Source organism: Gorilla gorilla, chromosome 5, assembly GCF_029281585.2.
Source record: "Gorilla gorilla gorilla isolate KB3781 chromosome 5, NHGRI_mGorGor1-v2.1_pri, whole genome shotgun sequence".
NCBI lineage: Eukaryota > Metazoa > Chordata > Mammalia > Primates > Hominidae > Gorilla > Gorilla gorilla.
Window position 1 is genome coordinate 62240791 of NC_073229.2, and position 23310 is coordinate 62264100.

At 39.8% G+C, this 23310-nt stretch overlaps 1 protein-coding gene across 1 annotated transcript in view; it reads left to right on the forward strand.

Moving 5' to 3' along the window:
* Positions 1 to 10181, forward strand: part of CDC5L (cell division cycle 5 like) — a 58981-nt gene extending 48800 nt beyond the window's left edge. The window contains exons 15-16 of the mRNA XM_019029873.3: positions 8812 to 9024; positions 9742 to 10181. Coding sequence (XP_018885418.1) covers positions 8812 to 9024; positions 9742 to 9846 — 318 coding nt within the window. The 3' untranslated portion in view covers positions 9847 to 10181. The remainder of the gene's footprint in view (positions 1 to 8811; positions 9025 to 9741) is intronic.
* The last annotated feature ends 13129 nt before the right edge of the window (positions 10182 to 23310 follow it).

The following is a 23310-nucleotide window of genomic DNA, read 5'->3' on the forward strand; positions in this document are numbered from 1 at the left end:
TGAAATTTGTCAGCTTGGCCTTCCTACCGATTTGTATGGATATATTCTTAATTTCCTGCTTTGAATTGAAGTTTACCCTTTCATATTTGATCAAGTCAGCTTTAATTGTATCAAGTGTCGGTCTACTTTAAATTCCTATCAGTGATAGTGAACTTCATTTTATTTAAGACTATTAGAAATTTTTTGTCGGTACATATTTAAAGCACAGTGTGGTGGCTTCTAAAGTAAGGTGTCCATCAGGGCAGTTGCTAGTGCTTGTTTTAAAAAATTAATTTAGAAATCTGACTGGTTAAATCTGAGTCTGATTTTCCCTTTTTCTTTGAATTTTAGGAAATAAAGTTTTATACTGTCTTGTACCTCAGTGTTATTTCTGTGTGTGGGTGGGTGTTGGGAGGAGCTGGGCTGATTTAAGCTAGTCCTGTCCCTGTATGCATGTACATTTCATGCTTGAGGTTTATTGGCTTGAAAAAGACCAGAAACTGTAGGTTAGGATTTTTCCTCTTAAAGCATATTGAGCAGTCATAGGTTGAGCATTTTACAAAGCATGCAGATACCCTCCTTCGTGTTTTAATAATCAAATGACAGGCGTAAGATAACTAAGTTCAACTTGAATATTAAAAGCTGTAGTCCATTTCTTCTTTATATATTTAATGACTATATAGTTATTTGGCTAAATTAATTTTTTTCTGTGCTTAAGTTAATTTTTGTACAATTTATGTCCATATTTGCTTGGAACCTTAGCGCAATATTTGAGCCAGAAGACTTACAAAGCTTGAGCTAAATGAAATAAAATTGTTGGCATTAAATGAAAGCTAACAACTTTGAAGTTTTAAAATCTCTGATGGTTTGAGCATAAGAAATGACTCCATTGTATGAGGTGAGGTAATTCCAAGATACAGGGTACTGATAATACTAAACGTACCTTGATGACTAATTAAGCAGTTTCTGAGTATAGGTATTATGCTGTAAAACCAAATTGGAAATGGACTATCCATGGAGCATAGTGTATAGCTGAGTTATCAATGAAAATGTTAATTCGTATGATTAATTTTTAAAAAGCATTATATGTATTAATTTGAAATTCTTTGCTGTTAAGGTTTTGGAATGTGTGTTTGAATCCAAATGTGATTGGAGTATGTAATAGTGGGTATTCTTAGAACATGCTGAATTGTTTTACTTTTTTGGAGACAGGGTCTTTCTCTGTTGACCAGGCTGGAGTGCAGTGGCGCGATCATGGCTCACTGCTGCCTCCAACCTCTCAGGCTTGGGTAATTCCCGCCTCAGTCTCCCAAGTAGCTGGAACCACAGGCATGTGCCACTATGTCTGGCTGATTTTTGTATTTTTTGAGAGACAGTGTTTCACTCTATTGTCCAGGTTGGTCTCGAACTCCTGGGCTCAAGCGATCCACCTGCCTTGGCCTCCCAAAGTGCTAGGATTACAGGTGTGAACCACTGTTGCCTGGCTGAACATGTTAAATTATAGAAGAAGGAACTTGAATGTAACTTGATGGATTTAGTTGTTCATATCTTATTGGAAATGAGAACTTTTTGGTAGATATAGTTGAGAAAACAACTGATACCTAGCTTGTGTAATGACTCTGGCTGAAACAGAGTTTGACATCCTAATTGCCTGTTAGAATCATTTGGGAGTTTTTAAGGACACAAAGATCTGAGGCCATTTAAATCAGAGTCTCTGGAGTTAGGGCACTGGTGCTGGTAGATTTTAAAAACTCCACTGGCAATTCTGAAGTTTAGCTGTGGTTGAAAACCACTGGCGTAAAAAGACATACTCCAGAAATATTTGAAGTGGAAGAGAGTGAGTACAAATTATTGTCTTCTTTCCTTGATGGTGTTGTAAAATTTATGTGGTGGAAGTTTTGTCTTTTTTTTTAAACTCCAACTCCATCCCACTACCGCCTTTCTAGAACTTAGAAAGTACTGCTTTTGATTTCTGGGGAAAAGTATTTTTGCATTTTGTATCCAGAAGAATTGAAGATGAGGAATTTTTTTTTCGCCTGTGGAGGTAATGTTTCTACTCCTTGTATACCTTATTTTTATAATATCCTTACTGAGATATAAATTACATACCATAAAGTTAAGACAATTTAAAGTGTATAGTTCAGTGGCTTTTAGTAAATTGACATAGTTGTGCAACCATTATTGGAACATTTACATCATCTCAGAAAGAGATTCTGTATCAGCAGTTACTCCTCATTCCCCCCAACCTGCTCACCCCTAGGAAACCATTAATCTACTTTTTGTATCTATAGATTTGCCTATTTTGGATATTTCACATAAGTGGAATCATGTAATATGTGGTCTTTTGTGACGGGCTTCTTTTATTTAACATAATGTTTTCAAAGTTCATCCATGTGGTAGTATATATTAGTATTTCTTTTTTATGGCTGAGTACCATTCCATTGTGTGGATAATACCACATTTTATTTATCCATTTATCAGTTGATGGATATTTGGGTTGCTTCTACTTTTACCTATTATGAGTAATGTTGCTATGAACATTCGTGTACAGGTTTTTGTGTAGACATGTTTTCATTTCTGTTGGGAAATACTGGGAGTGGAATTACTTAGATACTTCCTTCACCTCATTTGAACTTCAGGGTTAGAAAATCTTCCCATAGAGTTGGGAAGCACCGCGAGTCCATGTTCTAACGCTATTTTTACACTGTAGGACAGAGGTCCAGTGTGTGTTGTTTGGTCTTGTGGTCCACAAGGGGCAAACTCCTCACTTAAAAGAAGGACCAGCTGTTTTTCCTTGCTGTGTTTCCAGGAAAGGGTCCACATAGACTTATATTGAAGTTGGAATTTTAATGAAGCTTTTAAAGCCTTATCATTTTACTCCCTTAGTTGTTAGGGAAAAGAGCAAAATGTTTGAACTCTTAGTATCTGGAAAATAATAATGGTAATCAGACCTGACATTTGTTGACTGCTTATTCTGTGCAAGGCACTGGACAGCTGAGGCTTTTTATGTCTATGATCTTATTTAAGCTTCATAACAACTTGTAGCAATGACTGCCATTTTACTGATGGAGAAATGGAGACACATAGGTTAAATAACTTGCATCAGCTCAAAACAGCTGGGCGGCAATGCTGGGTTGTAAGAGTGACTCACTCTTACCCCACTGTACTGTGCTGCCTGCCTTCAACCAGTATATCCTAACTCCCTTAGGAGACATATAATCATTGCCATGGAACTTGGTTTGATTTATCAGAGGTTCATTTATAAAGGACATTAACAGTTTTCATGAATTTATTGTTCAAGTAAATTGCAGAGGAATAAAAGCTTAACTTTTATAAAAATCTGAAGAAATGAATGGTTTTAAAGGAGCTTCTTCATTTAAATTAATTTTAGATCCATCTCATGTTTGTAAGGCACATACATGCAGTGTTACTCCCCTGCCTCCACCTCCCATGGGCTTGACTTAGACTTTTTTTTTTTTTTTTTTAAGATGGAATCTTGCTCTGTTGCTCAGGCTGGAGTGCAGTCGCCTGATCTTGGCTCATTGCAACCTCCACCTCCTGGGTGTAAGTGATTCTCCTGTCTCAGCCTCCCGAGTAGCTGGGACTACAGGTGTGCACCACCATGCCTGGCTAAATTTTGTATTTTTAGTAGAGATGGGGGTTTTGTCATGTTGGCCAGGCTGGTCTCGAACTCCTGACCTCAGGTGATCTGCCCACCGTGGCCTTCCAAAGTGCTGGGATTACAGTTGTGAGCCACTGCACCTGGCCATATTTTTAAAAGTTCTATTTTAATTGACAAATAATAATTGCATATGTTTATGGAGTAAGATGTGATTTTTTCCATACACATATGTGAAGTGATTAAATCAGCTAATTAACATATTAATCCCCTCAAATACGTACCACTTCTTTGTGGAGAGAACATTTAAAATCCTTTTTTTTTTTTTTTTTTTTTTGCTACGGAGTCTTGCTGTGTTGTCCAGGCTGGAGTGCAGTGGTGTGATCTAGGTTCACTGCAACCTCTGCCTCCTGGGTTCAAGCAATTCTCCCACCTCAGCCTCTGGAGTAGCTGGGACTACAGGCGTGTGCCACCTTGCCTAGCTAATTTTTGTATTTTTAATAGAGATGGCGTTTCACCATCTTGGCAAGGCTGGTCGTGAACTCCTAACCTCAAGTGATCCATCCACCTCAGCCTCCCAAAGTGTTGGGATTACAGGTGTGAGCCACCATGCCCAGCCTAAAAATCCCTTCTTTTAGCTATTTTGAAATAAACATGATTCTGTGATTACCATGCTATGTAATAGATCACCAGAACCTATTCTTCCGTCTAACTGAAACTTTGTACCTTTGACCAACATCTCCCCTTTTTCCCTATCTACCCTTTACCCCAGTATCCTCTGGTAGCCACCATTGTACTCTCTACTTCTATGAGATTAACATTTCTAGATTCCATATACAAGTTACATCATATGGTATTTGGCTTTCTGTGCCTGGCTTATCATAGTTAGCAGAATGTCCTCTATGTCCATCTGTTGTTGCAAATAACAGGATTTCCTGTTTTTTAAAGACTGAATAGTATTCCGTTGTATGTGTATACCATATTTTAAAAATCCGTATCTTGGCTGTTGTGGATAATGCTGTAAAGAACGTGGAAGTGCAGACATCTCTTTGACATACTGATTTCAATTCCTTTGGATATGTATACCCAGAAGTGGAATGGCTGGATTGAATGATAATTCTGTTTTCAGTTTTTTGAGGAACCTCCATACTGTTTTCCATAACGGCTGTACTAATTTACAATACCACCAACAGTGAACAGGGGTTCCCTTTTCTCCACATCCCTTGCCAACACATACTGTTTTTCATTTTTTTAAATAACAAGTCTAACAGGTGTAAGGTAATACCTTATTGTGGTTTTGATTTGCATTTCTCTGATGATTAGAGATGTTAAGCATTTTTTTCATGTACCTGTTGACCACTTGTATGTCGTCTTTTGAGAAATGTCTATTCAGGTCCTTTCCCCATTTTAAAAATAGGGTTACTTGTTTTTTATTGAGTAGTTTGAATTTTTTTGTTTGTTTGTATATTTTGGATATTAACCCCTTATCCAGGCCGGGAGTGGTGGCTCACACCTGTAATCCCAGCACTTTGTAAGGTCTTGTTCTTTTTTTTTTTTTTTTTTTTTTTTGGAGACGGAGCCTCACTCTGTCGCCAGGCTGGAGTGCAGTGGTGCGATCTGGGCTCATTGCACCCTCTGCCTTCGGGGTTCAGGCTATTCTGCTGCCTCAGCCTCCCGAGTAGCTGGGACTACAGGCGCCCGCTATCATGCCTGGCTAATTTTTATATTTTTAGTAGAGACGGGATTTCACTGTGTTGGCCAGAGTGGTGTTGATCTCTTGATCTCATGATAGACCCACCTCGGCCTCCCAAAGTGCTGGGATTACAGGTGTGAGCCGCCATGCCTGGCCTACTCTATGCCTTTTGATTGGGGAATGTAATCCATTTACAGAGTAATTATTGATAGGTGAGGACTTAACCAGTGCCAATTGTTTTCTGTTTGTAGATCCTTTGTTCTATTCCTCCTCTCTTGCTTGTGTGTGTGTGTGTGTGTCTTAATGGCTTTCTGTAGTGGTATGCTTTGGATTTTATCTTTTTATCTCTTGTCTGTCTGTTACAGACTTTTGCTTTGTGGTTAACTTGAGGCTTACATAAAACAGCTTATATAACAGGGTATTTTAAGTTGATAACAACATAATTTTAATTGCATACACAAACTATACACTTTTACACCCCTTTCTCCCATATTTTGTGTTTCTGATGTTATACTTAAAATTTTTATATAATATTTATTCCCTTAACAAATTGTTGCACTTCAGTTGTTAATAGTTTTGCCTTTTAACCTTTATACTAGAGATATAATTGATTTACTCACTGCCATTAGAGTATTAGAATGTTTGGATATGACAGTGTATATACCATGCCCTGGCCTGGATAAGGGGTTAATATCCAAAATATACAAAAAAAGTTTTATACTTTAATAAATTTTCATGTTATTAATTAGTGTTCTCTTCCTTCAGCTTGAAGAACTCCTTTTAGCATTTCCTGTAAGGCAGGTCTAGTGGTGATAAAGTTAGCTTCTGATTGAAAAAGTCTTTATCATCCATTTGGTTTTGAAATACAGGGTTGCTGGGTATAGTATTCTTGGTTGGCAGTTTTTTCTCTCTCTTTCTTCTCTTTCTTTTTCTTTCTTCTCTCTCCTCTCCTCTCCTGCCCTGTCCTGTCCTGTCCCTGTCTCTCTTTCTTTTCTTTTCTTTTCCTTCCTTCCTTTTCTTTTCTTTTTTTTCTATTTTTAAATATATCATCCCACTCCCTTCTGGCCTGAAAGGTTTCTGCTGAGAAATTATCTGATAGTTTTGTGGAGGTTCCTTTATACATGGTGATATGCTTTTTTCTTGCAGTTTTCAATACTCTGCCATTAGTTTTTGACATTTTAATTTTGATGTGTCTTGGTGGGTCTCTTTGAATTTATCTTATTTGGTGTCTTTTGGGCTTCCTGGATCTAGCTTTCCATTTCCTTCCCCAGCCTTGGGAATTTTTCTGCCATTATTTATTTGAATATGTTAGTTGTTCTTTTCTCCTTCTGGCACCTGATAATGCATAAGTTGTTCTCCATGATGGTGTCCCATAAGTCTCTTAAGTCACTGTTTTTCATTATTTTTTCTTTTTGCTCCTGAGATTAGATGGTTCCAGTGACCTGTCTTGTAGTTTACTGATCCTTTCATCTGCTTGATCTAGTCTGCTGTCAAACCCCTATATTGAATTTTTCAGTTCAGTTTTGGTATTTTTCAGATCTATGTTTTCTCATTGATACTTTTTAATATTTTCTGTCTCTTTGTGGAAGTTCGTAGTTTGTTCTTGCATTGCTCTCTTGACCTCGGTGAGCATCTTTGTGACCATTATTTGGAATTTCCTGTTGGGTAAATCATATGTCTCCAGTTCACTTGAGTTGGTTTCTGTTGATTTATTTTGTTGCTTTTTTTTTTTTGGAATATATTTTCCTATTTCTTAATTGTTCTTGACTCTCTCTCTGTTGGTTTCTGTGCATTACATGAGACAACTGCCTCTCTCAGTCTTCTTAGCCTTGTGTAGCAGAAGGATCTCACCAATCCATCCAGCTAGAGATTTTAAGATACTTTTTAAATCTTTGTATTTGTTCAGACTGTTGTCTCTATTCTTGGTGCCATATTCCATTAATACACTGTGATCAGTAAGGCAGAAGCCAGATGCATAGATGTAGCTGGGAAGGTTGAGGTGTTGGGTATGTGTCCTAGTTCCTTCTGTCATCATGTTGAAGTCAAGTGCTTGATTCTTCCACTCTTTCTACACTAAGCCGTCTCTGTGGCAAATGCCTATGCTTGTGTTGTGGCTGCACTCTACGATCCTGGGGAGATATCTGCTGGAAGTGGGCTTGTAGTATGTCCACCTCTGTTTTCTGTGGTTTAGGGAGATTCAGGAATGCAAAGTCCTGTCACTTCCAGAGCTTAGGTTGTGAAGGGTACAGTCCCTTGTCTGTGTGGAGCTATAAAAGTGTGGCACTCAGTCTGTGGACAAACTCCTTTTAGGAAGAATGAGTAGGCCTGGAATTATCAGTGGGATGTGCTGGGGGAAAGGCTCAGGATATGCCAAGTTCCTGCTCAGTCTGCCTGAGGGGTACTGTTTGTCTCCCCCATTAGCTCTCTGATGCAAGTTAGAGGCCAGGCTGTCAAGTAGCGACTGGAAGAGTATGCAGTTATAAACCCTTTTTGGAGAGAAAATGAGAGCTGCATGTTCCAGACTCTTTTCTTCACTGCTCCCAGGGAGTGTAGCCCTAGAAAGTATTTGCACACCTGTTTAAAACCACCTCCTCGTTTTTTTGATCTAGAGAGACATGCATATGCCTAGTCTCTTCCATTACCACATCTAGGAGATTTAGGATATAGTCCTTTGGGTGGATGCTGTGCAAATTGAGGCATTTGATGTGTGGACAAACTCCTAGGAGGAATTGGTAGGCCTAAAGTTACTGCTGGGGCAGGCCAGGGGGAAAGGCTTGGAAAGTGTCCAGCTGCTGCTTAGGCTGCCAGAAGGCTACTTTTGCACTGTCCCATTAACTCCCCCATGCAAGTTAAAAGCCAGGCTGTCGAGTAGCCACTGGTAGACTGTGCCATGAGCCCCTTCCAGGGAGAAATGTGGAGCTTCACATTCTTAGCTGCTTCTCTGCACTGCCCCCAAAGGGTGCAGTCCCTGAAAGTACTTGCATGCTTGATTAAAAGTATCTCTTTTGTTCTAGGGATTTAGTGATCTAGGAAGACTTGCACTAGATCCTTCAGCTCCCAGAGCCAGGAGATTTAGGATGCAGGCCCTTGGAAGGAAATTATAAAAGTTGGGGTCTTGATGTGTGAACAGACTCCCAGAAATACATTTTTGGGATATAGATGATGAAGATGGCTTGCAGCTAGTCCCAAAATAAATACGTTGAATGATAGCATAAGTCATTTTCAGAAAGTAGACATTAGTTTTTCCCATACTGTGACATTCAAGCCCTCTTTGAAGTTCAATCAGGGTCAAATTATTATAAATAGATTATAGATTATTTAGGACTCACCTATAAAACCCTTTAGGTGCAAGATAAATCCTTCTTAAGCTTGATATTTTGTTACAGTAATTGAGCTATAAGGAGTTCTAGTGTATTTTTGCTTTGAGACACATACATGAACGCATGGTACCTTTTTAGCCCTGTTATTTAATAGCCTGCTTTTCTCATGTATGCTGATGTGATCTTCCCCTGCTCTCCAGATAAACAGGGGTCACATGACGACAGAAGCCAAGAGGGCTGCAAAGATGGAAAAGAAGATGAAAATTTTGCTTGGGGGTTACCAGTCTCGTGCTATGGGGCTCATGAAACAGTTGAATGACTTATGGGACCAAATTGAACAGGCTCACTTGGAGTTACGCACTTTTGAAGAACTCAAGAAACATGAAGATTCTGCTATTCCCCGGAGGCTAGAGGTAACGTTGTATATTGAACTGTTGCTTAAAAAGAGTGCTGCGAAGAATTATCAGGGCTGTCCTCTTTTACTTCTCCTATGTAGACTGTCTCTGAAGTTGGTACTGTCAGGCTTTTAAAAATGAGAGCCTAAAGTGTTTGACTTTCTAATCTAGAATTGCCTCTGTGTAGATGGATAGACCAGGCAAGTTGTAGATACAAAGGCCTTCCCTTACTCATTTTCTGTTTCCAATATGTAGATACACTGTGAAATGGAATACTTAGCCCTTGTAATTTGTCCCCTTGAAACTTAATTGCATCCCATTCATGTAGCTCAGTGAGGGGAAACTAAACCAGTATCTTTTTGTTTTATACCTTATGTTGCTGGGAACATAGCTAGTCCTTCCAGACCATCAAATTCCTATGACCAGGTTTGGATTGAGTTTATCTCCCAAATGTGCATAATAGCTCCTGTCCAGCTAAAGGGCAGTCAGGGCTTCTTGAAGTGCATTTGTGGGTATTGATAAGACAGTAGTGGTTTGTTTATTTGAAGTAGCAGCAGGATTTCATATGACCAAATCAAAGAATGGCTGTGATGCTGGATGTTTGTTTCTCTTTGAGAAATATTTAACTCTTAAGAATCATGATTTAACTCAGCTGGTTTTTAAGATAATAAAGTACTGTAGATTTTTTTCAGTATAGTTACATCTAAAATAATTACTTACTTTTTTTTCTTTAAGTGTCTAAAAGAAGACGTTCAGCGACAACAAGAAAGAGAAAAGGAACTTCAACATAGATACGCTGATTTGCTGCTGGAGAAAGAGACTTTAAAGTCAAAATTCTGAAGTACAGTTTATATTCTGTCACAGGATTAATTATTTGCCGGTTTTCATACTCTAGAAGGCTGAAACTGATGTTTATCTTCATTGACAAATTTGCCCACCATCTGTGGTTTTTCAGTTGTTTATTTTAAATGATATCGATCTTACACATTCTGTGTATAAAGACCTTAACTCCACAGGACGGACATTTTAGAGTTTAAATTATTAAGGCTATCATTCTTTTAGTAATGTCATATTTGCAAACTTTTTTAGTTTTGGCCTTTAATTTAAAAAGCCTAATTTTAAAGTGCTGCCTGTGAGTAACTCTTGAATAAAAACAAAATATAAAAAATTGAGAATGTAGCCTTTTGTTTGAAGTAATTAGATACTTAAGAGTGCCCGCAAACCAGCAGCTATGTACTCTGTGTCATATTTAATGAGTAACTCTTGGGTAATCAAAATGGTGATGCAGTATCTTAAACACTTAAGAGGCAGTTCTTTGTGGCTTTGTTAGTTTCAGCAAAGAGTGGTCATTTCTGTATACACTGACAAGTTAGATTAACTTTTTAGTACCTCAAATTTTTTTTTTTTTAATATCATTTTAAAGAAGGTCTCTTGTCTGCCAGCTACTTAAATAATTTATGGGTCAGGGCTTAAAAGATTTAACTTCCTTGCCCCATTATTTTCTTATAAGTATTTTTTGACAAAGGCATTTTAAAAGTTAATTTCAAGAAGGCCATCAAACTTAAAGCTCTATGTTTAGCGTAAGAAGTCAGTTACATCAGTGTAGAATTTGGGGAATGGATAGAGGTGGAGATATTTAATTTTATATAATTCATATAAATTCATTTAGTTACAGTATCAGCTGGCTACAAGCTCATTATAGGCCAGCAATGTTTTGACATCACCAAAAACGTTTGCCCAGTCTTAGAATACTAGGGACTATAGGAAGGGAAGGGATTCATTCATTCATTCGATATTGAATGTATACCCTGTGCCAGAGTCTTAGAGAGAGAACAACAAACAAAATAGGCCTAGTTCTTGTTTAGTAGAGCTTATAGTCTTTTGAGAATGACAGACAATTAAAATCCAAATGTTTATTTGGTGATTCTTATGTGTCAGACACTTAAGTGTTGGGAGATAAGCAGTTATTAAGACAGAGTTCTTGCTCTCATGGAGGTGACATTAGTGGGGAGGAGATACTAAGTATGTCCAGGGAAAGTATCAGACCATGAGTTTTAGATTCTGTGGAGGAAATTAAAGTAGGGTGATTATGAGATAGTGAATGAGTGGCTATTTTAGACTGGACGATCAAAGAGACCTCTTGGAAGGCAGCTATGCTCACCACTATACCACTGCACTATGCCGCACCGTACCACTATAAGCTGCACGGCCAAAGAGACCTCTTAAAGAAGTAACATTTAAGATAACATGTGATTGACATTTTAGAATGGGCTATCCTTGTGAGATTCAAGGAAAGAACATCCTAGGTGGAGTGAATAGCAAACATAAAGCCTCTTTTGTATGTTTGAGGAACAAAAAGGACAATGCGGCTAGAGTGTCAAGAATGGCATTTCTGTATATAAGACCTCGTTGTATAGAGCTACATAAATAAGGCTATAATAAGGAATTTGGATCTTACTTTAAATATGATAAGAATCGATGAGAAGATCTAAGCAAAGGAATGACATGATCAGATTTGATTTTAGAAACATCACTATCTCCTTAGTGTGTAAAATCTCACCAGGCTGGAGATAGGGAAGCCAGTCCAATTAGGAGCCTGATGCAGTGATCCAGACAAAAAAATAATAGTGATTCTAACTAGAGTCCAGGTAATAGTAGTGGAGATATGTGGAGAGACATGATAGGTATATACTTAATAGTCTTATCAGACGATAAATTGATATTTTCCTGGTATGTAGTCACTTAATTCAAATACTTTTTTCAGTAAGTTCTGGGTTTTCTAGGAAAAACTTCAGTATCATCAGTGAATAATGATAGTTTCTTCTGATAGTTTTATTTCACTTTTATTGCATGTTTTGTTATCTGAAATGTTTAGGACAATGTTAACAATAATGATGTTAGACATTTTTTTTTCTTATTTTAATGGGAATGTCCATAGTTTTAAGTTTGCTGTTGGGAGTTAGATAGTCTTTATCTGAAAGACAGTGTCTCTCTTTTAGTTTTTAAAGAGTTTGAATTAGAAATGGCTCTGGAACTTTAAACAATATACCATTTGGGCATCTATTAAAGCATTCATATAGTTGTTCTCACTTGATGTTTTGATGAGGTGTATTAATAGATTTTCCCACATTAAATCATCTTTGCACTCCTGGAATCAGGTAGATTAATTTTTAAAAGAAATTTTAAAGGATTTATAGTTTATTTGCATTTTTTGTAGACTTGAATTATATGGATTTAAAAGTTGATCTAATATTAATAAAGGCTCACTTTGTTTTCAAAATTTGAAGTAATTCACATACTTATAGCCTAAAAAAATCGGCAGGAATTACAAAATTTCAAAACTGGCGCATTGTAAACTGCATATGCATTTGCCAGGTAGTGGTGCCACTTGAAATGGTGAACAGACACACTGTTATCCTTTGTCAGTATCCTGTAAAGCCCAGGATTCTTTACCAGCACCATACAGCGATTTCGGTGACTATTTTAACATTCACACTGAGGCCAGGGGTGGTGAGTCATGCCTGTAATCCTAGCACTTTGGGAGGCCAAGGTGGGAGGATCATTTGAGCTCAGGAGTTCAAGATTAGCCTGGGTAACATAGTGAGACCCTGTCTCTATTAAAAAATAAAAATAACATTCACATTGGTATTGTTCACTAAGGTATTGGTTGTTAAGGCATTCATTAAGGTATTGTTAAAACTTGTGTTAAGCATGTTAAAGTCTCAGTAACTTTGGGATAGAAATAAAATGTGATAAAAAGCTGAAAGAAACCACCACAAGGGAGAGTCCTTTTTGAAATATTAGAGACATAATGCTGTCTAATAAAAAACGACATCAAAGAAAAACTACACTACAGTGACTGCAGACTTAATGTTGGCCAACCATGCATCCTCCCTAGAAATGCATTTGAATTTGATTTACTAATCTTTTATTTAGGAAATTTACATTTTTACATTAGTGAGATTGGTCTTTTGGGCTATTGTACTGTTTTTTTTTTTTTGAGATGGAGTCTTGCTCTCTCACCCAGGCTGGAGTGCAGTGGTGCAATCTTGGCCCACTGCAACCTCTGCCTCCTGGGCTCAAGTGATTCTCTGCCTCAGCCTTCCAAGTAGCTGGGACTACAGGCATGTGCCACCGCACCTGGCTAATTTTTGTATTTTTAGTAGAGATGGGGTTTCGCTATGTTGGCCAGGCTGGTCTTGAATTCCTGACCTCAGGTGATCCACCTACCTCGGCCTCCCAAAGTGCTAGAATTACAGGTGTGAGCCACCATGCCCAGCCTGGTTATTGTATTTTGATATTGGGATTTTGCTAGCTCTCTAAAGTAAATAGGATAACTGTATATCTTTTTCTGTGCATTAAGCAGTTATAACATGGGAATGATTTGTTCATGAAAGGTTGAAAGTCTGTACTTATAGAACTTTTGAGTTCACAGTGCTTTCTGGAAATAATTTCTTTATAACTGTCAGTTTCTTTTGTGACTATTATGTTATCTATTTTTAAATTTAAGCAACTTTAAATTAAAAAAATTGTTTTAAAATATATTCTTCCTTTTATGTTTATTTAGTAAATTTAGGTAATGTATACTTTTTAAGAAATATTTTATTCAAATTTAAACATCTGTTGTTAGCAGAAAATTCTAATAGCAATTTCTTTTCTATTAACTTTGCCATTTCTAAGTTCTAGGAAATTTACCTTCTCTTAATTCTACCACTTTTTACTTGACTAGACTTGTTAAGGATATGCATTTTCTGTTCAGAAAACTAGTGTTTTTATTGGCTTATCTATTGTGATTTTGTTTTAAAATATGTTAATTTCTCAATTTAGGCTTATTATTTTGTTTTCTGTAGTTTTTTGACTTTTTGAGACTGATGCTTATTTTTTGCTTGTATACAAATGAATGTGTTGAAGACTTTTGAACTGTCCTTTAAGTTCAAATATGTTCACATCCCAGCCATTTTGATATGTAGTAGTCTTGTTTTCTAAGTAGTTTATCATTGTGTTTTAAATTTCTGGTTCAATTAAGTTTTTCAAAATATCTGTATGGTTGGCTTGAATTTTTTTTTTTTTTTTTTTTTTGCTAGTTGTGGGATTTTTACCTTGTGGGAAAAAAATGTGGTTTATGTAGTTTCTGTTTATTGAGGTTTGGGGGCCTAGCATCTTTAAAAAGTGTTCTATGGATGTTATAAATGAAGATTTATTTAGTTTTTATAGGACAGAGGTGAATGTGTATTCATTCAACCAATTTATTCAAATTTAATGTTCTTATGGTTGTTATAGATACCCTAGAATAGTGTTTTCTTAAAGTCTCTGATTATAGTTGTTTCTCTCAATTTCATTTGTTTCTCTAGAGCTTTTGCTTTGTATATTTTGATAGTGTTATTTAGTATAAAATACTTGTGTCTGTTACATACAATTCATAAGGAAGACTTCACGGCCTAAAGCTATCCTTTTTGTTTTGTTTATGCTTTTTGCCTGGAATTTTACTTTCTTTATTAGAATTTCTCTTCTTTCTTTGCTTATATTTGCATGATAAATTGTCTATCCTTTTATTTTCAACTTTCATATATAATTTTTAGTTGTCTCTTAAACAGCATATCTTGTTGAATTTTATATTTCAAACCATTTGGAGAGTCTTTGGCTTTTAATAGGGTCTGTTTTGTTTTTCGTGCTAATTAATGACTTTAGTCTTCTGTAATCATGTCTTATACTTTCTCCCTGATGTCTGTAAATGGACTGTAATTTCTTGGTTTTAATTTTCTTAGTGATTTAGAAAATATACATCGTCTTTTAAATCTTACCAATAATTATGGTATCATTCAGGGTTTAGGATCTGTTCAGGAGAAAGAAAGCAAACCAGTAATTTGAACAAGGAAGACTCAATATGAAGATTACTGACCAGTAGTAGGGAGTTAACTACTAAGAGGGACAAAGACATCTCTAAATAATACAGGAATGGCAGATGTAGGGAGCAGCTGCTACCTGCAGACAGAGTAACCGAAGAAAGACTTGGAAGAGCCCTTTCCCGCCTCCTCAAAGGCTGAGATTCACATCTCACTGAAGAGAGTGTGGGTGGAGAAGTTTGCTGAGGTGCCAGGGTGCCAGGGAACCTCGCTAGGAAGTCACTTGCTGAGGGTGCTCGTGATACTTGGAGGAAACCTGCCTCCTGGGGCATTAGCAGAACTCCAGAGCGCCCACACCACTGGGTCTCCCATGCCTCCCCGGCAGAGAGAGGTGCCACTGGTGGCAAGGAAGCCACATGCTGACAGTGACACAGTAGGAGCAAGAAGTGACACAGTAGGAGCAAGAAGGAAAAGCGCCAGAACCGGAAGTGAAGCTGCTTCCACTTGTGTCCCTCAGTGGCTGTGCTGTTGGATCCACTGGCAAAACGGAAACGTTTCTAGGCTACAACTCCTGTATCATAAAGCAGGGTGAATTTGGAGCTGGCACAATAACGGTTGTTTTTCAAAATCACACTCAAGCCTGTAGTTTTCTGGACTTCTGAGTAAAGAATGAAGCAGTGGTTTGAGCCAATTTTAATTCCTTTAGCAGCTCCTTTATACTGCGGTCAGGGGACGGCTTATATATGTCTCTGGGGGATCTCCAGGGTATGCATCCTATTCATCATTATTTAAGGCTGTTTATTTCATCTGGTTGTCCCTGGTGGCCAATCTCTTGGTTTGGTTCCAAGTTTTTCACCTCTGCCTGGCCTCTTGGGCTTGGATTATTTGTTGAAAGTGTTTCCTTGGTTTCTCATCTTTCCTGCAGTCCTACATTATTTCTTTGGGTCTCCTCTGCACATTTGCTGCCAGAGATAAGGCCAAGGAGGGGAGTTCAGGCAATATTACAGTAGGTCCCCACTTGAGGTTTCACTTACTGAGATTTATAATCTGTAGTCAGCATGGCCCCAAAATATTAACTCAAAAATTCCAGAAAGAAGTAATTCGTGCTTTTAAAATTACACACAGTTCTGAGTAGTGTGATGAAATCTCTCATGGTCTCACTCCATCCTGCCCAGGAGGCGAATCATCCCATTGTCCTGTGTATCCCGGTTGTGTATACTACTGGCTCATTAGCCAGCTCTGCTATCAGATCAGAAAGTACAGTTACTCATCACTTGATGGGGAGGATACCTTTTGAGGAATGTGTTGGTAGGTGACTCTGTTGTTGTGGGAGCATCTTAGAGTGTACTTAACACAAACCCAGATGATGCAGCCTGCCACACACCTAGGCTACAAATCTGTACAGCACGTTACTGTACTGAATACTGTAGGCAAGTGTAACAGTCAACTATTTGTATACCTAACATAGGTATACATACATAAATATACCTATGTTAGTTATACAAATATATATATATATATAGAAAATATACAGTAAAAATATGGTATAAAAGATTAAATGGTGCACCTGTATAGGGCACTTAACATGAGTGGAGCTTGCAGGACTGGAAGTTGCCCTGGGTGAGTCAGTGAATGAGTGGTGAGTGAATGTGAAGGCTAGGACATTACACTACTGTAGACTTACAAACACTGCACACTTAGGCTACACTAAATTTAAAAAGTAAAGTAATTGTGTTACACTTTATGACAGCTATGACATCACTAGGTGATACAAATTTTTCAACTCTGCTGTAACTTCATGGGGACGTTGTCATCCATGTCTATTGTTCACTAAAACATTGAAGAGAGGTTAGTAATCTCAATGATTAATAGACTAACATTTTAAAGATAGGCTTAAATATTTCAAAAGCTTTGTTCTGTCTCAAGATTTTTTTCTTTGAAAAAAGACAATAACTTAGTAATATATGTGTATTAAAATTACCAGTTATAAGAGACTTGTTAATGTACCATGTAGAGCTGTGCTGTCCTGTATGGGAGCCACTAGCCACACGTGGTTGTTGACTGCCTGAAACATGGCTGTTGTAAAATTTGAGGTATGCTATTAAGTGTAAAATACTGGGTTTTGAAGACAGTATGAAAGTAAATGTAATATAGCTCAATTTTTTTATATTGCTTACATGTTGAAATGACAGTATGGTTGACCCTTGAACAACATGGGTTTGAACTGCAGTTTAATTATACAAGGATTTTCTTTTTCCTCTGCCATCCCTAATACAGCAAGACCAGTCCCTTCCCTTCCACCTCCTCCTCGGCCCACTCAGTGTGAAGATGATGCAGATGAAGACCTTCATGATGATCCACTTCCACTTAATGAATTCTAGATATATTTTGTCTCCCTTAACGATTTTTAAAATAACATATTCTGGCTGGTGTGGTGGCCCATGCCTGTAATCCAAGTGTTTTGGGAGCATGTAGTGGGAGAATCACTTGAGGTCAGGAGTTTGAGACCAGCCTGGGGGTGAGGTGGAACTAGAAGGTGTGGAGAAAGTGAATCCTTGTATGCTGTTGGTGGGAGTGACGATTAGTGCAGCCATTATGGAAAACAGTACAGAGGTTCCTAAAAAAGTAAAAGGTAAACCTACCATATGACTCAGCAATCCCTCTTCTGGGTATACACTCACAGGAAATGCAATCACTGCTTCATAAAGATATCTGGTCTCTCATGTTCATTGCAGCATTATCCACAATAGGAAACACAGAAGCACAACTAACTGCCCATCGACAGATGCATGTGTAAACACACATGCATACAAACACGATATCATATTCTGCCTTAAAAAAGGAGATCCTGCCATTTGCTGTAACATGGATGAACTTGGAGGACATCATGCTAAGTGAAATAAGGCAGACACAGAAAAATATGGCACCACCTCACATGAAATCTAAAAACAAAAAGTCTAACACATAGAGATGAAAATGGTGGTTACCAGGGATTGGGGGAGCAGGAAATGTGGAGATCTAATTCAAAGGATGCAAAGTAGCAGCTCTGTAGGATGGACAAGTTAGCCATCTAATGTACAATATGAGCACTATAGTTAATACTGAATTGTACTCAGGATTTTTGCTAAATGAGTAGCTTTTTGCTGCTCTTGCCACACAAGAAGGGTAATTGTGAGATGATGGCTATGTCAAACTTGCTTCACTATAGTAGTGATTTTTACTATCTATATGTATTTCATATATTTCATAACATGTTGTCTATGTTAAACACAAAATTTATAAAAGAAAGGATATGTGGGAGATGGTTATTTGATTACTCCAAGGTGAGCTTCCTGCTTCCCCACAAAAATGGTCAGGTCTGTCAACTATAGTTTGGGTTTTAAAACTCTTCATCTGAGGAAGGAGAGATCAAGAAAACCTGCCCAGATGTAGGCTTTGCTTGCTTGAGAAATCTAGAAGTTAGTTTTTTTGTAGTGACAGGATCTCTCTGTGTTGCCCTGGTTGGTCTTGAACTCCTGGCCTCACAGGATTCTCCTGCCTCAGTCTCCCAAAGTGCTGGGATTATAGGTGTGAGCCATCACACCCTGCCTAGACTTGAAGTTTCAAACGTCCATAGAAATTTCCAGTGTCTTCCCTCAAGCTTCTCTTAATTGGTTCTGAAAATCTGGTGGAAGAAAAAGGAGGATGGCAGCTGCCCACATTATTTTTTGTAGAGAAGGGGTTTCCTCATGTTGTCCAGGGTGGTCTTGAGCTTCTGACCTCAAGTGATCCACCGGCCTGGGCCTCCCAAAGTGATGGGATTACAGGCGCCAGGTCACGTTTTATTTTAGTGTTCAAGTGGCAGGGAACCGAGAGGCTTGGCGGGAGTGAGCCACCTCATCTCTGCTTGCTGAGTTAGGAGGAGCCCATGTGGATGAACAGCTACTAAATGCTTCAGGGATTACACCTTGGGAATTGAGCCTTGGAGAACTGAACTCCCAGGGAAGGCAGGATCTTAGTGGTAAGCATGCAGATGGGACAGGCACTAAACTAGAGGGATTTTTTTTTTCCAGCTTCTTCTGTAGAAGGTGTCATTTTCTGGGGGTGAGATGGAACAAGAAGGTGGAACTAAAGAGAATCATGACACGCAGACTGTGTGAGCCACAGACTGGGATTTTCTAAATCACATATTTGGGTTTTTTTTCCCACTATTGCTTCGATGGTAATCAATTATTAATATTTGTTGTTGTCTTTAATAAAAATCGGTTCTAAAGTGACATGCTGGCTGGGCGTGGTGGGAGGCTGAAGTGGGCAGGTCACTTGAGGCCAGGAGTTCCAGATCAGCCTGGCCAACGTGGGGAAACCCCGTCTCTACTCAAAATACAAAAATTAGATGGGTGTGGTGGCACACGCCTGAAGTCCCAGCTACTTGGGAGGCTGAGGCAGGAGAATTACTTGAACCTGGGAGGCGGAGGTTGCAGTGAGCTGAGATCTCGGCAGTGCAAGACCCAGTCTTAAATAAAATAAAATAAAATAAAATAAAATAAAATAAAATAAATAAAATAAAATAAAATAAAATAAAATATAAAATAAAATAAAATAAAAAAGTGACATGCCTGTATGGTTGGTTAAGGAAGTGGTGGGACATCTCTTCCAAATTCCACCCATCTCCTCTCTGTCCAGGCCCTCCTGGGGTGTGGTCCTAAACTCTGGAGCCAGCTGGCCCAGCCCACCGCGGCTCCAGTGCCATCTGGTGGTTAAACAGAGGAATGGCTTTTAACCGAGGGACCAAGAACTGGGTTAAGATTTTTTTGACCTTCAAATCCGAGAAGCAGAACATGTTCATTCTCAACTGTCATCACTATTTTTAAGCAAACTTGCTTTTTTAAAAAAAATATTTATTTTGAACTAGATGAATTCCAAAACAATACCGGGTCTTAAAATCCCTAGCAGATTATGAAACAAAAGCAATGCTTTTGCTTGATGACAAAACCATAGCAAATAAGTGCAGGGAAAAACCTAAACTAAACCAATGCTCTTTGAAAAACAGAGGTTCATTCGACCTGGGATTTAAGCCTCCCGAAAACAGACTGAGCGTGTAGGGTGGGGCTCACCGTATTTACTGCTGAAGCCTGAGCGTCCAGCCCTAGTGGGGGCTCCAGGGGTGTGGAGGAGGCAATGAGTCACTGGGATGTGACTTTAAAGTGCCACGTCTTTGGAGCTGATTACTGGGATTGTTTTGAATGCCTCCAGCAGTGCTCGGAAGACTAACCTGTAGGCAGGGCCCGTAAGGGGTTTGGAGAAAAGAGAGACTGAGGCAGGAAGACCGTGAGAAGTTATTGCAGGAGTCTGCGAGCAGATGATGACGGTGGGGTAATGGAGAAGGAAGCGGGGTGTATTCAAGAGCTTTGGGGAGGCAGAGTGGAAGGTGTTGGTGCCTGGATATGTCTCTGATGGACAATGATGATACCTCTGACAGAAGGTGGCATGAGAAACTGATTTTGGAGAAAAGATGAAAGGTTTGCTATTAGTAGAAATGTCAAGCAGGTGTTGGAAAATATGGACCTGGAGGTTACGAGGGAGGTTGTTTTTGGAGACTGATCTGTACATAGAACAAATATTGTAGGTACCTCTAATTCTAATGGCTTGTGTTGAGTAATCATCTGACATACTAGGGATGAGGTTAAACCCGCCTGTTCCTTGTCTGATATGATCCTCACAAAACAGAAGTGTCAGTACTCGATTGTCTTCCTCTTACAGATGGAGATCAAGTTTGAAAGGGCAAATTCCACCCATTTCCTTCCTACCAAAGACTAAGTTAAGTAAGAGAGAGGAGGAAACAAGAAGAAAGAAACAGATGAAAAATCAACACAGTTACTGATAAAAGCAGATAGGGCTTAGATTCATGCTAGCAGTGGCTTCCTAGAGCGCCCACCACCGTTGGGCCTCAGAGCTGCCCCTTATGGGCCAGGGCGAGTTTGCAGAGTGGACTCCTTCACCCAGGCTGATGCCTCATTCTGGTCCAGGATGAGAAGAAAAGGAGAAAGAGGCCTGGGACTCTAGGCTTTTGGCTGTCACCCGCCAGTCTGGTTACTCCTGCGTCTCTAGGCAGGAGGCCAGGAGAGTTTAGGGAAAACCCCTCTCTTAGAAAGCAGAGGAATGGAGAAGGAATGTTCCCCATGCCTTCCCAATACAATTCAGTAACTTGCAGGGGGCACACATGATTGCGGATGCTGCATTCAGAAGATAAACAAGATGTGATTCCTGGCTCAGAGGAACTAGGTCTGCTCCGCAGGTGGGGAGGGGAGGTCAGGTGTGGCAACATGGTGACAATATCATGTAGCAGGTTGTAAAACAGAGCTAAGAGTCATGGGCCATGGAATACAGGCAGGAGCTGCAGCCTGGACTGGGCAGGTGGTGCATGTGGGGTTGCGTTTGTTGTTCTAAAGGGCAGATGGTCTTTTACCAGCAAAAGAGGAGAGAAGCTTATTTAGGTTGAGGCATGAGTAAAGGGATGGCGATGTGAACAGCCACTGTGGGTTCCCTAGGGTGGATAGGGCAGGGAGAAGTTCAGGATTTCAGGGCTGGACTTGACGCTCATCATTCGTTTCGGCCTCATAGTATGTACAGTCTCTTGGTACGTTTGTGGAATCCTCTCCTTGCTTCCTACCATAGAAGCTGAAAACTTGCTCTCCTCGTCTTCCTGGCAGTGAAAGCTCCCCAGTCAGGTGCTGCTGGACTTTGGCTCAGGAACCAGGGATGCACAGGAGCCCAGGCTATGCATCCACACCTTCCACCTCAGAAGGACCCATGCATGCAGTTTCAGAGACAGCCATCACCACTGGAGGAATGTCCGGCAGAGGTGGTGGTGGTGCGAGTCTCAGGGTGTCTACCCAGTGGGCACAGGACTGATTCTGCAGGGTGTCTTTTGGACATTGTTCCGGGCAACACAGCCACCATGCCCGGTTCTCTGGGCCTGCCTGAGAGAGTGTGAGCTGTCAACTCCCTTTGTGCTGAGACTGGTCAGTAGTGGTTTCTGTGGCTTGCAAGCAAGAATTCCAGTGGGTAGCCCGGTAATGGATCCATATGGGGCAGTGGGGATGGACATGCAGGAGGTAGTGAAGCCAAGGGAGTGATGGGGATACCGGGCCCCCTGCTTCCTTGTGTGTGTCTAAAAGATACTGTAAGCTCTACTTCTTCCATGGAGCCTTCCTGATGTCTTCATTCCCAATCAGTTATTTCCCTAAATTTTCATTATATGAAAATTTCATACAATGAAATAGGGCCCAACAATTCTTTATTCTTCCATTTCTTCATAGTTGATTTGACACTCTTGACCTAATCTGGGCAAATAAAATCTTCTCTACTGGGAATCTGGAGCTGAAAGAGAGTTCAGTTTCCCTTAATGGTGGCATGAATGTGTAAAGCCAGGAGCAGAAGAGCTGCCACGTTTCCTCATGGGGACAGAGGAACAAAGAAAGCTGTTTCCAGAAAGGGGCAGAGATGAGACCTAGGGAGAATTCTAGTGGCTTCAGTCTTGCTTTCAGGATTTTCTTGAAAACTAGCTGCAGACCTCCCTTGGTTCCTGCGAGAGCCCCTACACATCAGCTAACTTGTGTTGGTTTCTTCTTTTTTGAGATGGAGTTTTGCTCTTGTTGCCCATGTTGGAGTGCAGCAGTGTGATCTAGGCTCACAGCAATGTCCACCTCCTGGGTTTGAGCCATTCTCCTGCCTCAGCCTCCCAAACAGCTGGGATTACAGGCATGTGCCACCACGCCTGGCTAATTTTGTATTTTTAGTAGAGACGGGGGTTTCACCATATTGGTCAGTCTGGTCTCGAACTCCTGGCCTCAGGTGATCCACTGGCCTTGGCCTCCCAAAGTGCTGGGATTACAGGCATAAGCCACCGCACCTGGCGTCTTGTATTGGTTACTGTTGCTTGGAACCAAACCATTCCAGCTAGCGCCAAAATGAAAGACTGAAAAAAAAAATGGTGGAAAACTGTACTTAGAGGACAAGGAGAGTTTCCAGCAGAGGCATAAGGAGGAGGAGTCAGCATGGGCAAAGGACTGCTGGAGGTCAGCTTACAGGTGAGCAGAGAGCAATGCAGACCTGAGCCATGGGGGCAGCAGTGGTGGTGAACAAGACGCTGACAGGTCTAAGAGGCGCTAAAGCGAGGGCAACAACTTGTGGGGAGTTAGGAACAGGCAGCATCAGGGATGACCTCCAGGTTTCTCACCTACATGGGCATCCAGGAAGATGATTGTATATATAAATCTCCCAAAGCTAATCTCTCAGGGCTTCTGAACTACAAGTTTGTTTGTTTGTTTTAGAGAATGGATCTCCCTCTGTCACCGAGGCTGCGGTGGCATGATCATAGCTTGCTGCAGCCTCGACCTTCCTGGGCTCAAGCAATCCTCCTTCCTCAGCCTGGGAAGTAGCTGGAACTGCAGGCGTGCACCACCACACCTGGCTAATTTTT